The sequence below is a fragment of the Pecten maximus genome, chromosome 3 (genome assembly GCF_902652985.1).
Source record: "Pecten maximus chromosome 3, xPecMax1.1, whole genome shotgun sequence".
Lineage (NCBI taxonomy): Eukaryota > Metazoa > Mollusca > Bivalvia > Pectinida > Pectinidae > Pecten > Pecten maximus.
Window position 1 is genome coordinate 23,146,639 of NC_047017.1, and position 19,087 is coordinate 23,165,725.

Consider the following 19,087-nt stretch of genomic DNA (forward strand, 5'->3'; position numbering starts at 1 on the left):
AAATACAAATCTCTTTACACCTAGGTAGGGGTAGACTGCTAATACTTATAAAACTTGTTTTTCCCTCGACTTCCCAGTTGTTCATATAGAATTGTATAGTATCACAATACAAAGAATCTAACCTCTGAAGATTTCATGAACCAGAAGTGATTTTCATTTGATATATGTTAGTATAAATTAATAACAGTGACACAATTCATTTTACAATCTTCAATTTTAATTGCCAATTTTTAATTGGAGTAAATATTCATTAGATATATCGGTAGAATGAGAGAAGAAACACCCTAGAATTCCACTGCACGGACAAGCCATTTTGCTAGTATACAAGATATAATTTTTTCTGACAACTTGATGTTAATATTCTTTCCACAGACGCCAGGAAAGGTCAAATTGTAGTTTTAAACCACGACATGAAATTCCATTAAATCCAATCTGCTGGAGCTAGAGAAATAATGTATATGTATTTCACTGAGCAGGATCCATAAAGTATGCAATTAAGTTTTTGAGAAAAGTGTCCTGACAACTTCACACTAGGAAGAGGAAATAATAACATCTTGTAATATAGAAACAGGGTAAATTAAGTTTGAAGTCCCCAAACAAGTTTTGTTTCTTCAAATAGCATTTCAAATGCATACCAGTACATGTATTCACAAAAAAAGCCTTCAGGTATATAATTCAAGAAATAGTCAAAAATATGATTTACAGTTATGACAAACCTCATCTAACTTAGAAGACACCAAACAACGACACACACAAGTAAGGCAATACTGCTTACTATTTTAAAATGATTACATATTATATAGATGGATGAGGTGGTTGAAATGAAATGTCAAAGTGGATTGCACAAAGAAGGATCAAACAACATCTGGGAGGAGGTCCACCTGCTGACTTATTTGTTGTTCAGTTAAACCTACTTTATTTTACTGGTAGGTACTCCCAACAATCTAGGTAGACCGCTGACATACATGTTATATCTCACTGAATCTTCATTTACAACTTTGTTTTTACTGCCATACAAACAACATCATACTAAATACACTTAAACTGATCATTATCTGATGTCATTAAACAGCACAAAGTACATACATAATGAGGATGAAATACACAAAACAAATAAATGAAAAGTTATATGTTGCTGAACACAAGTTTTCACAGTTCCTTCCTCTCAGTGCTTGTTGTTTTGCTTTTGTAAGATGTTGAGGAATTTTCCACGTGTCATTTCCCTGGCTGAAATTAGAAAGCAGCATTTTTAGAACTCTTGTCTAAATGAATAATTTCACATTGCTATGTTAACCAAAAAAGCATGCTACAGGACAGAACACTATATGTCCGTCACATGTTGAAGTGATGTACATTTATATTCCTTTATCGAACTGTTAAATATATGCCAATAAAAATTGGCACTACAGAACTCAAGAGAGTGTACATAAAATTAATTTTCTATTTATAGTGACCTTGACCTTTGACATCCAATTCTGAAAAGCTGTGAAAAGCAAGCATTTTCTTCAAGGCATTGGATAAAGTCTAGTGCAGCCAACTCAACAGAACTCAAGATATTGTGCTATTATCTATTTATAATAACAGTGACCTTTGACATTTAAGTCTAAAGAATGGAGTTGCTATCCCAAGTACTTTCTTTGAGGAAGCACTAGTCAGTCTGAGCGATCAGCCTATTAGAAATCAAAATATCACTTTAACCTCTTGCCCTGAAAAGTTATCCTAAGCAGGTTCTTTCTTCAAGTAAGCACTGGATAAAATCTGAATGTAATTTGCTCTACAGAACTCAAGATATTGTGCATAACTGATTATTTATAGTTACATTGACCTTCACCTTTGACCTTTGACCTCCAAGATCTGAAAAGCTATATATGTAAACAAGCTTTTTCCTGAAGGAAGTAATGGGTAAAGTCTGATTGTAACCCACTTAAATGTAATGAAGATATTGTGTAGAAACCAAAAACTGGCAGACAACCTAATTACTATAGGTTACTATCGTGAGACGAGGGGCCCTAAAAACCATTTTCATACTGACCTTCGTCTAGACCCAATTGATAGGCCAAATTCTGTAGGCCTCTGATCTTGTCAATCAGCTGTGAGGTTGTCAGACTTCCAAACTCTGCAAGTAATCATACAGATGTTTACATCTTAACATGCATGTGAAATCAACTGAGCAGCATACAGATGTATCAACTGAGCAGCACACTGTCCCATACTGTCCAGTGGCTACAGTCACTCCAAGTCTCTTCCTAACTACAATGTAATTAATCACTTATAAGGACATAACTATAAAATAACTTTTATATAAGAGATAACATGCTGAAACTTAAAACTGTATCAGTGACTCTGGTACAAAATACCATGTAACAAAATATTTCAGCACAATATCTCGTAAACTTTCGAAGAAAATGCATTTTTCTTTAAATTTTATGGGCTGTCAAAAACAGGTATTGTCTTGGTCTGTAACACATGTCCCAATATATACCAGTACATGTGTATATAGATGCTAATTTTAAGTCATAATCTAACTAAGCAGTATAGGCATGACAGAAACATAAACCAAAAGGTTCAAAGTAATTTATACATTCACTTGATATGCAGCACATCAATACAAGGCTACAACTACATACCAAATTAAGCTCTGAATCCCAAAGAATGGCAAAAAAAAAACCACACAGTAAACACCTGGTGTGGGATAGAATACCAGTGGGAACCTACAGCCTATCTGGGCTTTATTGGTAGGCCAGAGGATTAATAAAGATTTAAAATACTACAAGACAATGTAAACAGGCATTGTCGATATTGTTGACCTTATATGGTACTGCAATACACATCATGGACCTAGTGTGTATGTAGCTTGTAGAGTGAAATTTTCAAATGTCCAGAAAACATTTATAAATTCTATAGATCTATTACATTGAGACAAATCCTTATATAATAGATAAGAGTACATTATGTTCAAAATTCAACATCAAGTTCATAGTTTTAATCATTCTGAAAGCAATTTTCTAAAATAATTCTTTTGACTTTAACAATTCATCATCAAAAAAATATTTTAAAAATATATGAAATAATTAATGCTGCAGGCATCACCTTGTAAAAGTCCAATATCTTCTGATTGTAACTCGGACATCCATGTGGGCTGGGGACTGGACAAAGGCTGTGAAAAGTTAAAAGAAACTACTTTAGGGAATTTATTTACTTAATGTTTTTGTTGGACTAAGAGATATAACAGATGGTTGTCATCACAGCAAATAATTAGCCGAATAATAATTAGCTAGCTGATGCAGGAGTTTATTGTATAGCTAGCTGATGTAGGAATTTATTGTACATTGTACGTTCAGGTAGCTAACATTTGCTTTTATTATGCTATGTTCACTTCCTCAATGTGAATACAAAACATTTTCATATCAGTCCAAAACAAATGACTGGTGTGTTCTGGCACAATTTGGTGTCTAACACAGTCATGTGTGAATTGAAAACTTACACTTTTAGCAGCAAACTCTGAAACACCGGGGACTGAAAAACAAGAATCAGATAAAAGTACATCATTAGCTTGATTTTAACTGATAATTTTTATATTACCATGTAATTTTGGTTGCAATACTTTTAACTGTTCAGCCAAATGTGTACATCTTCTGCTAAACACTTGGTGAATATTTATGTATAAATAAATTTTAAATATATTTTCTCAAAAAGCTGATAAGGATTTCCACCAGATGTTAGTAAATTTCTTACCTTTTTACATATGACTCAAGCTCTCTGAATTTTATTAAGCGACAAACATGCCACATTTTTCTCAGAAATAGTATCATAAATATAACGGTATATGTCATATATTTGATGTCTATCTAATAAACAAGAACAATGTCACAACCCGCTATGTTCATCTTCCCATCAATCTGTCAATGACAAGATGGAAATTCTATTCAAATACACTAATGTAACTCTGGTTACTCACTCTGTTCTGGCCATAAATCTGGAGATGCTCTGTCTAGTTTCTCATAGCTCATCAGACATTCGTCCTGGGCTGCAATAGAAATAATTAGGATTGCTTTACTTTATAACTCAGCAGATGGGAAGAAAATGAAGAGTGCTAGAGTTTTGTAAAATTTTGTTAAGTCAGATATGATTGTATCTGAATTTTGAAAACAACTGGTCCCAGAAGGCAGAACCCTTTGATTACTGTGCGTAATGGTGGAAACTACTGCTTGACTATATCCACATGCTCTTCCATCTGGTAGTAGGCATATAGGAACCAACTCGAATGAACATCAAATATCCACGATATTCAAATGCTAACTTTGGATGGGCCTACTATATTTTAACTGAGGTTGTTTATTACCAGATACAAGTCCGAGTGTTTCATCTATATCCAAAACCACAGACGCCTGCATATGATTATTATTTATGGGAAATCATTAACCCCTACTTCTGTTATGTTATAGATATTTCATAGTAGGAGTAGGCGCTAAGTTTTTCAAACAAATGCAGACGCCTGTGACCAAACAAAGTCACAATTATCACAGCGAAAACACTTAAAAGTAAGTCTTTCATTCATTATGTCAGGTTACCGGGTAATTTTTAGCACATCTACACGAATTTTTAAATAACGGTTTGCCATAAATGTGTAATGTATAAAAAAAAAAAAAGGAGCAGATAGCAAGAAACTTGGTAACAAAATTTTGTTTCAAATGTTGTTTACCCGCACCGGACGCCGCCATCTTGAATCAGAATATAATCTAAATTTTGAACCGGAAAACGGTCGGAGCGCGAATTCGAAGTAACCCGCTGCATTAATTTTATTCGCTTTGTTGTGATAATAATATTATATATATTTTCAAAAATAATTTTGATAACAATTACAACATTTCAGAAGTTAAATGATTAAATGACCAGGATGTGCAGTAGCTGTTCTTGATCTCCATATAAAGATTCTATGTAATTTTGTACTTTTCGCCCGTGGCCCGTCACTTTTAATTCTTGATATAATTTGTTTTATACACTTTGTAAAAAAAGTACTGGATATACAGTACATGACCTTTCACAAATTAACAATATTCATGTTCCACTTCTAAGCATACTTGCTCAATTTTGAGACTAGTTGGATAAATAAGATGGCCGGCAGACCGCAATATTTGACTTTAAAAGTTTTTAAATTGCTAGTCTCATAATTAGTTATTTTTTTAAGAGCGCACTAGTTTCGATAAAATATATAGGCGTAATAATATAGATATATCTTTTTTTGTATCACCAAGTACGTTCTAGACAATACACATTTTTTCCCCCATATAACAAAAACCATAGCTACAGCTAAATCGACATTTTCTCTTTTCACACAAACTGTTAACGCAAAACGTCGCACGGACTAGGCTATTCAACACAATTTTGCTGCAAATATTATACGGGACTAACAATTTGAAGGTCAATTTCAAATGGACAATACTTTTTTTGTACGACATGTTTATTTTAATTTTCAATACATTAAAATAATACCATTAATTTTGAACACATTCATTTTCGAAAGACAATGCATGCAGTAACCCGTTCTAAACACAGGTACCTGTGGTTCTAAAGACGTATGCGGGAACTCATTCGAAGGGTGTCCATCAGCGAATTAAATTGACGCGAGTCTAATGTGAAATTTATTCGATGCAAAGGACCCATTGAAATGTCGTAATTTATTTCAGGTGATGATTGTAGGAAGTCACTCGAGTAGTGACCTTTGAACTACTTTATATTAATGACATTTGAAAGCATGCTCAGGATACGTCTATTGGAATTCAAGTTATATGACTTTTGAAAGTGTGTTCAAGATACGCTTATTGGATATGGAATGAATTAATTCATTCATTCCAATAGGCGTATCTTGAACACGCTTTCAAAAGTAAAGAGGTGACGTACATTTGAAAGCGTGTTCAAGATACGCCTATTGGAAGGAATTTAAGTTGTGACATTTTAAAGCATGTTCAAGATAGCCTATTGGAATGAATTCAGGTCGTGACTTTTGAAAGTATGTTAAAGATACGCCTATTGGAATTCAACAAAGTAAGACTTTTGATGCACCTTCAATTACTAAAGGGCGTTTATTCAAATTCATTCAAGTAACATGACTTTTGTACGTACATTCAAGTGACACATTGGTATTCATATAAGTAAAGAACGCCTGTTGAAGTTAATTAAAGTAAGGACTTTTGGAAGCATGCTCAATTAATGGCTTTTGAAGCACATTCAAGTGACGTCACTGTACACACAGGCCACATCAAGGAACGGACTGCAAGTCATAGATTTAAAGATATGCAAAAACGCATGACGTCCTCAAAAGGTATGTTGGTAATACCTACAATTACGTAATGTTTTCGACAGATGGTGGATTCAAAACAGCTTACAAGGGACATAAGCTGGTAATAGGGATATTTATGCATTTTGTAAATGACGTCGTGAATGTAGGAGACAGAAATCTGTCAAACGTTACTGGAGATACTTCTAGAGACATATTTCAGGGGCCAGATTCCGACACTTTTGTCGATTCTTTGACGGCGAGCTTCGGACATTTATTAAGTCGGTATTTTTTATTAATGGTCAGTTTTAGACATTTCAGAGAAACAACTTTGAGAGATCTACAATGACTTTTAGTTTTTAGAGAAATTACTTTGGGAGATCTACATTGACGTTCAGTTTTAGAGGAATCATTTCGGGATATCTATACTGACGGTCAGTTTTAGAGGAATCATTTCGGGAGATCTACATTGACGGTCAATTCGGTCATTTCCTGCTAGACAAATATCAATTCTGTGGGTCCTCCGAAACTTAAGAATTCTTCAATTCTTAACATTTTTCACCTTAGTAAACTTTAAAATAGGTCAAGGTCATTTGTATGCAGAAACGTAGGTATTGTCTGGCAATATAAGAGTCATGTTTTTTTAAAGTTTTTTTTTTTTTTAAAGTTTTTAACATATATGACCCCCATGATCTAAAAAATAGACTAAACTCATGTAAATGATGACACATTATAGGACTCCATAACAGGTACTTACAACTTTACTAACCATACATAAGTACTCTGGGCTTTATAAAACTCAAAAGGAAAATCATTAAGAATTTTTTTATTGTGTGACCTTGAAAATAAGTAAAGGTAATTTTTTATGAAGAAACTTTCAACTCCTTCCTAGGTACCAGCAGGCCCCTTGGTCTTTTTCATCTTGAGAAGTAGAATCACGAAGCAATTTTTCTTATTTGAGTCCAGTGATCTTGAAGTTGGCCAAGGTCAATTAGATGAGAAAGCTATTTAAGTTTTTAACAGGTTTGACCCATGTGACCTTGAAAATAGGTCTAGATAATCCACAGTGTAATCTACACCAGGTACCAACTGATCAACTACATGTATCAGTACCCAGGTGCTTAGAGCTTTCTAGGAGAAGCTAAAATTTTGATGGAGAGACGGACAGACCTCCGTTCCTGCACCATACTATAAGATCACTTTTATATTTAACCACATGAGCTAAAAACAAACCAAAGCTTTAGCATTTGAATGTTTATTTTGACAGACTTTAATATTTTGTGCATAATTTTGGTTACACTAATCACACAAGCTATAAAACACGATCCATAAGATTCTTCATTATCTAACTGATGAATTTCTTTGTTATGAAGCACTTTATGGTTAAAAATAGATATGTTGATAATCATACATTGTTCAACAAGGAATCATTTCATAACAATGAGACAAGAACTCAGCTCTGATGAAGTAACAAACACACACAGATATTCATCACACATTCTTAATATCATCAGAGATATTTTCCCATGACATATAAATCAAGTCAGATAGTTCATATTCTGTGCCAAAGAAAAAAGAAACTGATAAAGCACTTTTCTGGGGATATTTCTATTACCGGTATGAAATCAAAAAAGATTAAAGCACAAACAAATGAAACATCAAATATTAACTAATTTGATTTCGGTGAGATATTCAAAGCATGAGTCTGGGATATCTCAAGAATAATCAACATTATAATAATAATATTCAAATATTACTCTATCGTTTAAATCTGTATAAGACATGAAATACATCAGTTTAATATATCTGTGCCAACAAAAGATTGACTTTTGTTAATCAATGATTCTTTATAGAAAATAGAATAATTAACCAAAAATCATATCGAAAAGGATGAGGACGAAATTTCAATGTCTATGCTATGTACATGAAACAGACACAGTATTGAGTGCTCTCAAACAAACACTTGAGTAAAAGTTTATCAAAAGAAATGCAAAAGCCGAGTTACCCCATGCAGATTACCCTATTGGGGAATCATTCAACAATAATCTGATTATTTCTAAAACCTATGTAAATATCTAGCAATAACAAGGTGTAAAATGTGGCACATTTTTATCACAAGTGGACAAGTCTTTCCTCCCAACCTTACGATACGCTCAACATTATCAACAACCACTCTGTATTAAAACGTTATCGCATGACAGGCATTGCTGTCTGCTTCTGTCCAATGGAGGCATCGTCAGCTCTCCACATCTGTGTAACGGTCTTCAGCTGAGTGTAGAACTGGATACCCTGCAAAATAAACACAATAGATAATAAATAACACAAGTCAGTACCTCAATATCTTCAATCTACACCCTGAAGTTATGTAATACATGTATATCTCCATAGTAGAAAAATGAAAGATTCCACACAATTTAATTTTTTTAAAGTTTTTGATGCAACATCATATAGCACAATATCTTTTTACTTTATACTAGACCTTGTCGTTTTCTTTAAATTTACATTAACAAATCAATATTGGTGTATATTATGTCAATTTCTACTCTTTTACACCTGTAGTGCTTCAACTCTCCTACATAACAACAGCTGTGTGATATGCAGGTATTCTCTATTATGTCATTAATGATTATATCATTTTATCACAGGTATTCTCTATCATGTCATCAATGATTATCTCTATCATGTCATCAATGATTATATCATTTTAAGTATTAAATATTAGTGCCTATGAAATCTGATAATATGCTGCTATGTTATTGTCCAACTCAATGTCTGATTTTATATCAGAGACATATGTCTCTGTTTATGCTAACTTTCTGGTATGTATAATTGTAATATAAGAGGTATAACATATCTACAATACAATCATAATGTTTCAACCTATCAGTATTATCAATGTCTTTAATTTCATCATTAACCGTTGCTATAGGATTTAAGATGATGTGATTTACTCACCCCTTTTCCGTAAAAGTTCATATCTCCCTTGAATGATCCTCTGGATCCAGTGAAGGAGAACATGGGCAGAGGTACAGGGATTGGTACATTTACACCAATCTGTCAATACAAACATAAATGCTTTTAAAGATATATTGTATCTAGAACTTTTCACCGAGATCAATGACAGAAAAAAAGGAAGATCAAAATTTTCCTAACACAAAATAGTTCATCATAATTCCTTTACATGACATCTCAATAACTGTAATTTTAAAAGCTATAGATTGATTTGTAAAAAATCAAAAATCCGATTCAGGTTTTTTTGTGAAACAAGTCAAAATAGAACACCCCATATTTATTGCTAAGAATAGGTTGCATGGTTAACAGGTTAACTTTTCCAAGAAACATCTACAACAGGACCCAGCACAAGGTAGATAGCTTTTGGACCATACAGGGACAACACTACATGTTACTTCACAAACATTTCTCCAAACCTATTTACGCATGACATGTTCAGTTGTACTTACCTGGCCTACATCTGTTTCCATGGTGAACTTGCGTGCTGCTGCACCATTGGTTGTGAAGATGGCAGTACCGTTGCCATAAGGATTATTGTTTATGCAATTGATGGCATCATCTAAGGTGTCCACCTCCATACTGACCAGCACAGGTCCAAAGATTTCTTCTTTGTAACACGTCATGTCAGGCTGTCAATTAAACCAATTTAACTGCACAATATATAGGTAACATGGATATTTAATAATTCTAACAATTTCTTGATAATTTTGAGGCAACGTTTGGGAACTTTAAGTCTTTTAACCATATTTCTGCTGAAAAATTCATTCAGAGAAAATAAATAGAAAAAATTCCATCCACTTTCTTCAAACACTGAAATTTCCCCTTAATATTCATGATCGAGAATTATGCCAGCTTGATGAGTAAAACATGAAAAAGTAAACAAATCGAGAATCCAAACACATCCATTTACATTAGAATTGAATGAATTCACTCATACCTTGACTTTGTGTATCATGGTTGGTCCAACAAAGTTTCCCTGCTCATATCCCTTCACTTGACAGTCTCTTCCATCGAGTAGGATTTCAGCACCCTCATCCACACCAGACTGCACAAGGTCAAGGACACGCTGCTTCGCGGCAGGTGAAATCAATGGTCCAAGGTCAGCATTGGGTTCATGACCTGTCAATATTTCATTTCAAAATTATTGATAACGACCAACAAATAAATGATACCAGGGATATATTCCACTGTTTTGTTTTAGAAATTTAAATGATTTATAACACATTTGAGTTGATCAATCAATGATTCCTAATGTTAAGTGTAGTGATTTACGTGATTTACCTGCATTCACTTGGAGTTTCCTGGCTTTCTCTATGAATTCTGGAATCCACTCCCTGGCCTCTCCAACAAATATGGCAGTTGAGAGAGCCATACATCTTTGTCCGGCGGCACCGAACGCAGCCCCTACCAACTGCAAGTCAAAGTTTATTTAAAGTTGCAGACTTCACATTTCAGATGATGATTCAGAAAATAATCATACATCTCTGCTTCATTTGAATTTTTAAACAATACCATATTTTTCTCAACTTGGTTAACTTACAGTGCTGTTCAATAATACTTTATATTTTTCTCATTTTGGTTAAACTAAACTATATGTACAGATATAACATGTTTCAAGGAAGGAAAGATGTTGTTACCATCCAACTTACAAAGTTTATCCCTGTCAACCACAGAATAATTTTGAATGGAAAGATAAGTCAGGATAATATTCTGTTAAATGTTTTCACTTCATACCCATTGGTTGTAGTTTATATAAGGTTAATTAGAGAGCATACTTATAAACTCACCTGGTTCAGGGTGTTCTCCTTGTTGGCATCAGGCAGAATCACGCCATGATTTTTAGCACCCTAAAACAACAAAAACAAATTACATCTGTTAAACTTCGTTATGAACAGTTTCTCAATAAACTTCAGCTTTGTTATCAAAACTTGGTGCAATTTTACAGTCGTATCTATCATTCTCTTAGGATAATTTCAAGTGTACCTCATCATTATGTTAGAAAATTACTAGTACCAACATTGGGGTTAATATTAAAACTTTTTAACTTCTAATTCTAAATTTTTTTTTTTCAATTTCAAAAATTACAAGTGCCTATATTGGGTTTAATATTAAAACTACTGTAACAGTTTTAACAACGAAGTCCTTAGTTATTTCCCTCAATTTAAGAATTTGTTAAGTGTTATGACAATTGAAGGGTGATGATAGTTAGACCTTCTGTACCATACTCCTGGACATTACAGTAATGGTGCAGTATACAGTTTGTTAGATTTACACATGTTGATGATGTCCATATAGAGGATCTTACACACATGGCTATGTTATATGGAATTTATCAAAATGATTTCAATAATTTGATATGCTACTAAAATGCCATATCAAATTATTGAACATGTTCAACAAATTCCATATGGCTTAGCCATGAATGTAAAATTTTGTCTATCACATAACTTGTATTTATAAGAATGTAATTAAAAACTTTAAAATCTATTGCTATATAAGACAGGTGAATTTCAATTCTGCTGGTACGTTTTTCTCTGCAGAGACAATTGTGTGATGTCGGAGATTCACAAAAAATGTCAGAATTATTACAAGTGTCTTATAATATTTATGATATGGCCCTATGACATTGTAAGACAGGCCAGTTATATGATAATGCAAGTTTCAAACATAGTTTACATACCATATTGGACTGGACTCTTTTACCATTCTTGGATCCCCTCTCATAAATGTAGGAACCCTGTAAAACAAGTCAACAAACACTATCAATGAAGGTTTATAGGAATATCAACCCTGTTAAATGTATTCTTGATAGTGTTTATAGCAATATCAACACTGTTAAATGTATTCTAATGTGCATCTTTTTAAAAATCAAACCATATTAAATTAAAAGCCCCCTCCTTATTTTTGCAAAATCATCATTTTTAAGATAACAAGATAAAAGCGGTTCACAAATAGCCTTCACAATGTCCACTTAAATACTAAACTTTACACCAGGGGAGGGAGCATATTTGAGGATAAAATATTGTACTATACTTTTACTCTAGGGGAGGGGGCTTATATGAGGATAAATACAGTACATGTTATGACAGTTACATCTTGCAGCAAGGGACTCATTCTCTACTAGACTACTAGTATTCACAAGTGACAACTCTGATCCAATTCCTGACTCATCACTGGTTCCGTTTACAAAATTAAAGTAGTCATGGTTGTACACAAGATTTCATGATTTGAGTTATGATCACATGGTAACAAAGTTAAAATGGCAACCATAAAGAATAAACACTTCACTCGGACACATGTGATCTTTGTGGCCAGAATATCCAAAATATTGACATGAATCATAGGTGACATGCTTGCAAACTTCAGTATTGGGTGTTGTTGAACTTCAAAATTATCTTTTGGTATTCAGAGAGACGAGAAAAACTTGATGATTTGTGAAAGATAGCCAAATCTTCCTTATTATTATTCAGACTCAGAGCCTGGTAAGAGCACAAAATCAAATGTTTTTATGAAATTCAACGCAATATAAAATGTTGGGAGAGTCTGCCATAGATCAATGAAACTATGATTAGGTCTAGTCATGTATGCTTCATGGTTCATAAAACTAGTGTATCTTTGGATGTTGTTTGGATATTTAATATCCATTTTCAAATACACACATGATCAAATACAGCAGTCTTGATTGCATCAATCACAACTGTACAACAATAAAAAGAAAGTTGTGCTGTTAACATTGTAAACATGTATATACTCACAGCTTGATCTGAGCCCACGAATGAGATAGCCTTGATATCAGGATTGTCACAAATGAAATTCACAGCTGTAAATAGATAAATTTGATTGAACTTTAATTGTAAACTTCCGATCCGCATGAAGGATTTTCAGACTTGCGAACATTGCTTGCCATTGATAATTCAAGATATTTATAATACCATGTTGATGTGATCTTCTTACATTGTATTCTTAGATAGCTGTTATATAAAACTATCCTTACCCAAGAAAGCAATTGATTTCAAATTTGGTGAACATGAAGTTTGAAGTTTAAGTTTTAATACATTTTTTGTACATCTTTTCATTGAACAGAAGAATATAAAGCTAACTTTGATTACGATGATGGATTGATTTGTACTCACAGTCATGTCTGCCATGGATGACATTGACGACGCCATCAGGAACACCTGCCTCCTTAGCCATCTCCACCAACATCATACACGCCCCAGGGTCACGCTCTGATGGCTTCATGACGACTGTGTTACCACAAGTAAGGGCCATGGGGAACATCTGTAGGGTATAGATACCAAACACCTAGACACATTTCCTTTAATGTCTAATTTTCAGGGATCATACTGGAGGAACTATTCATATTATGTGAAATTATCTTTATGTTTTACATACATAAAATGACTCATCAAAGTTTGGATATCGACAACGCCTAGTTTGGTCTTTCCCCAGGGATTTAGAACACAAACTTTCACTTGAGCTAGGGATAGGCATATTACTACAGGACAAGCATCACAGACTCTGAAGATTAATCAATGAAGTATTGAACTACAGACGTAGCGTATCTGAAATATAGTACCTACCCATAGCGGTATCATGGCTGGAAAGTTAAATGGTGTAATACCAGCTACTACTCCTATGGGCATCCTGTAGGTCATAGTGTCCATGTCTTTAGCAATACCAGACAAGGTCTCGCCCAGCTGGAGGGATGGAATACTGCAGCAGTGCTCTACAACCTCTGTTAATAGGATTTAGTAATGTTAATAGATTTAGTAACCAAATATCTGTCCTTTAGAAAGTTAAACTGGCCAACAATTTTTTCAAATAGTGTAAAAGTTAAACTATTGCAAAATCACCTGGCTTTATCTCCAAGTCTTAAATATATGTTTTAGTTGGATCTTTACAATATGTATAGAATATTCTGTCCATCTCAAAATTTGTTCATGTTCCATTCAACTTGGACAAAACTAAGTTAACTACCAACTATGCTTGTATCGTCCAATGTCAACTCAAGCTAGATTCGAATGAATGTTTTTTTCATCGAGGGGAAAAACTTACGTAATCCACGCATGACATCCCCCTCAGCATCAATTAGAGTTTTGCCCTGTTCTAGAGTGATGTTCTTTGCCAGTGATGACTGAAATACAATATTGAAATGGTTTCAGACAGAATATAAAAATCTCCGGAGTTATTCCATCAGACAATCTATACCAAACACGTCTTAAAACTCATATATGTAAATTATCTCATCTCACGCTCCCTATGGTATCTAAGGTAAGACTGAACAATTAACATGGCTGATATTTACCATTTTATATCTTACATTTTCTGAGATACTTACAGGGTTATCCCGCCATTGCTAGGGAAAAGATAAATAAATCTCATGCAGGGGGGTAAAGACAGCTGACTCGCCCTATATGACGCTGCACACAATAACGTAACTTCATCATTTTGCGTTGAGTAACCACGTCGTAAATGATAAAGTCATCAATTTTGATGCACATCTCAAGAAGCATTGTAGATGGGGCCCACATAACAGACTCACATTAGATTCTATTAATATCACACTTGTTACAATTCATATGTATATTATCTCACACTTCCTACAATCTCATTTGTAATATATTATCTCACACTTTCTACAATTTCATTTATAATACCCGATATATTATTTCAAACTCCCTAGAATCTCATAGGACTATGTTATCCCACACACATAAAGCAATCTCCTACGTACTATGTTATCCTTGATGATACTTTGGAATTTAAACATGTACTGCTGTCGAGTAAGGATGGTTGTGTCCTGCCAGGTCTTGAATGCTTCTTTTGCCACATCCACCGCCTCCTGCATCTCGTCCTGGGTGGATTCTGGTACCTTAGTCACGACTTCATTAGTAGCCTATAGATACAAAATATATTTCTTTATATTACGTTGTAATCAAGTCCGAATTAAGTACATCAGGACCCATGTCTACACATGTATTGGCTTAATTTTGTAGTGGCATTTTCTTTGTCAAGCTGAAGTAGTTAAAACCTGTCTAATCCAGAACTTATCTATTGTGAACATCAGTGTTGCTTTTCTATTCCATGTAAATAAATACATATGTACTTCACACAGCAACTTGTTGATGCCATTCCCAAATAGATCATGTTAAGTCTAGCTAGGTTTATACAAATGTACAATACTGGAACCAATTATCATTTGAAAGGTTTTATAATGTACAAATCAGTATTCATTTATTTCAAATTATTTGCTGTGAAATTTGTCTGCAGGTGAAGTAAATATGGATTCATTATCCCAGACAGCAAAAGTATCTCTAGGACTTACTGGGTTATGCACATCAATCCACTTGTCAGTTTTGGACTCCACCATTTTTCCATTGATGAAATTTTTTGTTGTAGGCTGCAAGTATGTATGAAAGTTGAAATTAAAGATTGATTATTAATTATCAATTATTATTAATAATTATCTAAAAACCATAAATACATTGGTGCAACATGAATGCCAGTAACACCTTGTGCCCTGCTTTATTTTTATTTTGAACCCCACAAACAGCTTAAAAAACTTGCTGAAGAACTTAACCTATATTGGGACAGCAGATCGACAGACAGACGGCAACTTAGTTGTACAGAGACATAAAACATAAATTTTAAAATTTTATCAACAAGGCAAGATTTTTGGCAACAAGGGCCATTGGGCACAAAGTGAAATACTAGAAAAAATACTTCAAATACAAATAAACAACAGTTAATGTGTAATTTACCTTTTCCATATGAATATCATAAGCACTATTAAATGATTGAGTAGAAAGTACCCTCTGTTTAGAATTTAATATTCACTAAAAGATATCTTACCACTGTGCTGGCATACACCCTGGAACATTTCCAAACTGCCCGTGCTGCTAGAGCCTGAAATAAAACAAAACTTTGAAATGAAACACAATTTATATCATTACTAGTGGTGTAATGATTCATCCGATTGCATCAATGTATTGGATCGCAGAGTGGTGCAATGATGCATCGTGGTCCATCCTTGATTTGTATCTCGATACTTGAAAATGTGTAGTTATTTCCCTTGACCAACGTTAACTTACGTTTTGTAGTAAACAACATGGCTGACAAGGCCATTTCAGCGCCTTTTGGAGCTTTCAAATCAAAATTATCTAAATTCATGAACGCTTTGTGGGAAATGGACAAAACATGTTTTTTGCAACAAATGTAGACAAAGACTCTAATATTCCGGAAAACCACAAACAAAATATGACTACTGTACGATGGAATACCAGATATCTGATAGTTCATCAGCTTCTCATATATAATGATATGTATCGTAGTGACCCCTGTATCGCGCTATAAATCGTATCACTACCCACCTTGCGATACACAGCTCAAATCATTACTAACCCACAGATTAAGACTAGACTCTCCCACCTAAATCTATGATACAACTTGATGACATATATAACATAATTTTTTGTATTAGTTAGTGATCGATATGTTACTTCATGGAAAAGAGGTCTAACTTTTCGTCTAGGTACTGTACTTATAAGCTTATGTCACGGTGGTCAAACTATTATTAAAAGTTTGACAAACAACATGTAATGTGTATAGATAATTGTTCTGTGTATCATAGGTCATGTTTTACAAGTCCCTGTGTCATATGATGTCTTATGTATCTGTGTATATAGTTGTTATTGTGACATATGAGAGGTGAGCGCAGGGATTGGAGGAGTGTGTTACTTTGACCCCGCATGACCCTATACCCGTGCACCAGGAAAACTTTACCTAGACCCTGCCCAGGTGAGTGCGACCCACAACAGCTTAGACCCTGCACAGATCAAGTCCAGTATAATGAAGCCTTTGTGCTTTATTACGGCCACAGTGCTAAAGGTAAGTGTATTTATAACTAATTCAAAACTATTTGCAATAGAAAAAATACATTAAATATATTTGCATTTTTAATATATGGCCTGTAACGTTAAAATATTTCAATGTTAGACATGCACACGGTCAGGTTCCATAGGGTCAAAGTCAGTGTAAAAGTATGTTTTTTTTATTATAAATGTAACTATGGAATAAGATAGAATTTAACATGAATACTGGTATCTAAAATATACCTAAACATTTAATGCTCTTGGTATCAAATAATTCAATTATCTGTATCATTTTATAATATCAGGTATTGTTCTTTTTATTTCAGGTTGCTGTCTCCGTTTGTTTGTTTTATTGTATCAATTAACTTTGTATTAGTGTGAAACATTGTTTGTGATATAATTGGAGTATAGACTTTCTACTTACATAGTTTAAATCAAGAAACTAAGCTTATTTTTTCACAAAGCATGTTATATTTAATTCAAAAAATCATTATTTATAAATTATATGAGCCGTAAAATACGTAGAAATAAATGTTCTATTTTCTTCATTTCGCTTCATCGCCATTGATTAGGGTAATTAGGCCGTCCGCGACCTATATAGTTAGCAATATGGTGTTGAGTCAAGTATGAAATTTTGACTAGGGTAAAGCAAGGGTCTATACTGACGGAATAAAACACCTAGATAGGACTAAATGGGTGATCTGGGGTAAATAAATATCTCATTTATCCATATATGTAAGGTAGGTGTTATGTCACCCCCGATTTTATTGTATTTGCACCAAAATCTTAGCGACACCAAACGGTGTCATATAAAGCCACGTTTTCATATAGTAGTGCGCTCTGGCCGTACACCAGGCATGGTGTCAGGGCCAGGGGAAAATCGGGCTAATGGTCACTCATAGAAAAATACAATTTCTTACCTGTTGCCCGTTTTGAGAGAGATTTATTAAAAGTTTCTATTTATTCTCGCTGTAAACGAACCAACAATTTGGTTTATTAGGAAGAGTTGGTAGGCCTTTGTTAATACAAGAGTGTTCCATTTTCAAAAGAAACACAGGTAATACCATAGCTAATCTCGCAAACACCCTGGTGTTTGTACAAACTATTTCAATAGCAAAAAATATTTACTGGAAGTCTGGGCATGAACCTTAAACTAAACCCACGTCCCACACTATACAAATACTCCTGTAACACTTACATACATAGATTTATTCTGATAGCATACATAAAATATGTACAGGATTTACATCCTTTGATTGTCAGCTCGTAATAAAGTAATATAAATAAAGATATCCACTGATTACCATACCAGCTGTGCTCAAATAACAACAGAGTTGTCGCCCTTTTGTATCGATTATTTATGTTATATGTAATATGCAGAACTTCTTTAATGAAACTTTCACCACGTGTTAATTATAAGCCAAGCTTTAATATTGTGTGCGATAAGTCTCATGGATCACGTGGGATATAATTTGGTTTACATAAACCTGGAAAAATCATCTCAGCAAATGTTGTAGACTTGTTGACCCCACAAGTCTACAATTTTAACTGAGTTGGCATAAGTTAGGTAGTTTAAGACGTGTTCTCGAAAAGATCTCGGTAACCTATCATTTACAACAAATCATAAAACAACAACATTACTTAACTAATTAGTAGCCACTGCATGAGCACCGCGCGTTTCTGTCACCGTGACGGTAATAAGACCAGAAACGTTCCATGCATGAGAAAAGAACGCTAGACATTTATAACATTCAAAGTAAGGTTCTTAATATTTTCTTTACCTCTCGGCGAACAACGCTGCGGAGAAGAGAAGCTGACATGACTGCTGTGTGACCGCTACCCTACTTAGCTACTGTAGGCCTACAATCTCCGGCGCAGCTGGGAAACCTGGTAGGTCCAAGGTCAAGGGCGAACCGAATGGAAT

At 34.1% G+C, this 19,087-nt stretch overlaps 2 protein-coding genes across 3 annotated transcripts; both read right to left on the reverse strand.

Annotated features, from left to right (window-relative positions):
- Positions 1-195: 195 nt before the first annotated feature.
- LOC117323604 (protein lin-52 homolog) lies at positions 196-4,748 on the reverse strand. 2 transcript variants are annotated; one of them, XM_033878918.1, is made up of 6 exons: positions 4,709-4,748; positions 3,959-4,027; positions 3,485-3,516; positions 3,091-3,157; positions 2,033-2,116; positions 196-1,227 (listed from the first exon to the last, which is right to left on the reverse strand). In XM_033878918.1, exons 1-6 carry the CDS (start codon positions 4,719-4,721, stop codon positions 1,166-1,168), a joined length of 327 nt encoding a protein of 108 aa, XP_033734809.1. In that variant the 5' UTR covers positions 4,722-4,748; the 3' UTR covers positions 196-1,165. The 2 variants fall into 2 exon arrangements, with proteins under 2 accessions (XP_033734809.1, XP_033734808.1); XM_033878917.1 differs by having other exon boundaries at positions 4,703-4,748.
- A 2,768-nt stretch (positions 4,749-7,516) lies between these two features.
- On the reverse strand, positions 7,517-19,087 carry LOC117323605 (probable methylmalonate-semialdehyde dehydrogenase [acylating], mitochondrial). The gene is made up of 15 exons (XM_033878920.1): positions 18,945-19,087; positions 16,145-16,198; positions 15,618-15,692; positions 15,027-15,188; positions 14,348-14,426; positions 13,873-14,027; positions 13,423-13,570; positions 13,045-13,109; positions 11,970-12,026; positions 11,077-11,136; positions 10,571-10,700; positions 10,227-10,408; positions 9,739-9,918; positions 9,233-9,331; positions 7,517-8,566 (listed from the first exon to the last, which is right to left on the reverse strand). The coding sequence occupies exons 1-15, from the start codon at positions 18,981-18,983 to the stop codon at positions 8,465-8,467; spliced, it is 1,587 nt and encodes a 528-aa protein (XP_033734811.1). The 5' UTR covers positions 18,984-19,087; the 3' UTR covers positions 7,517-8,464.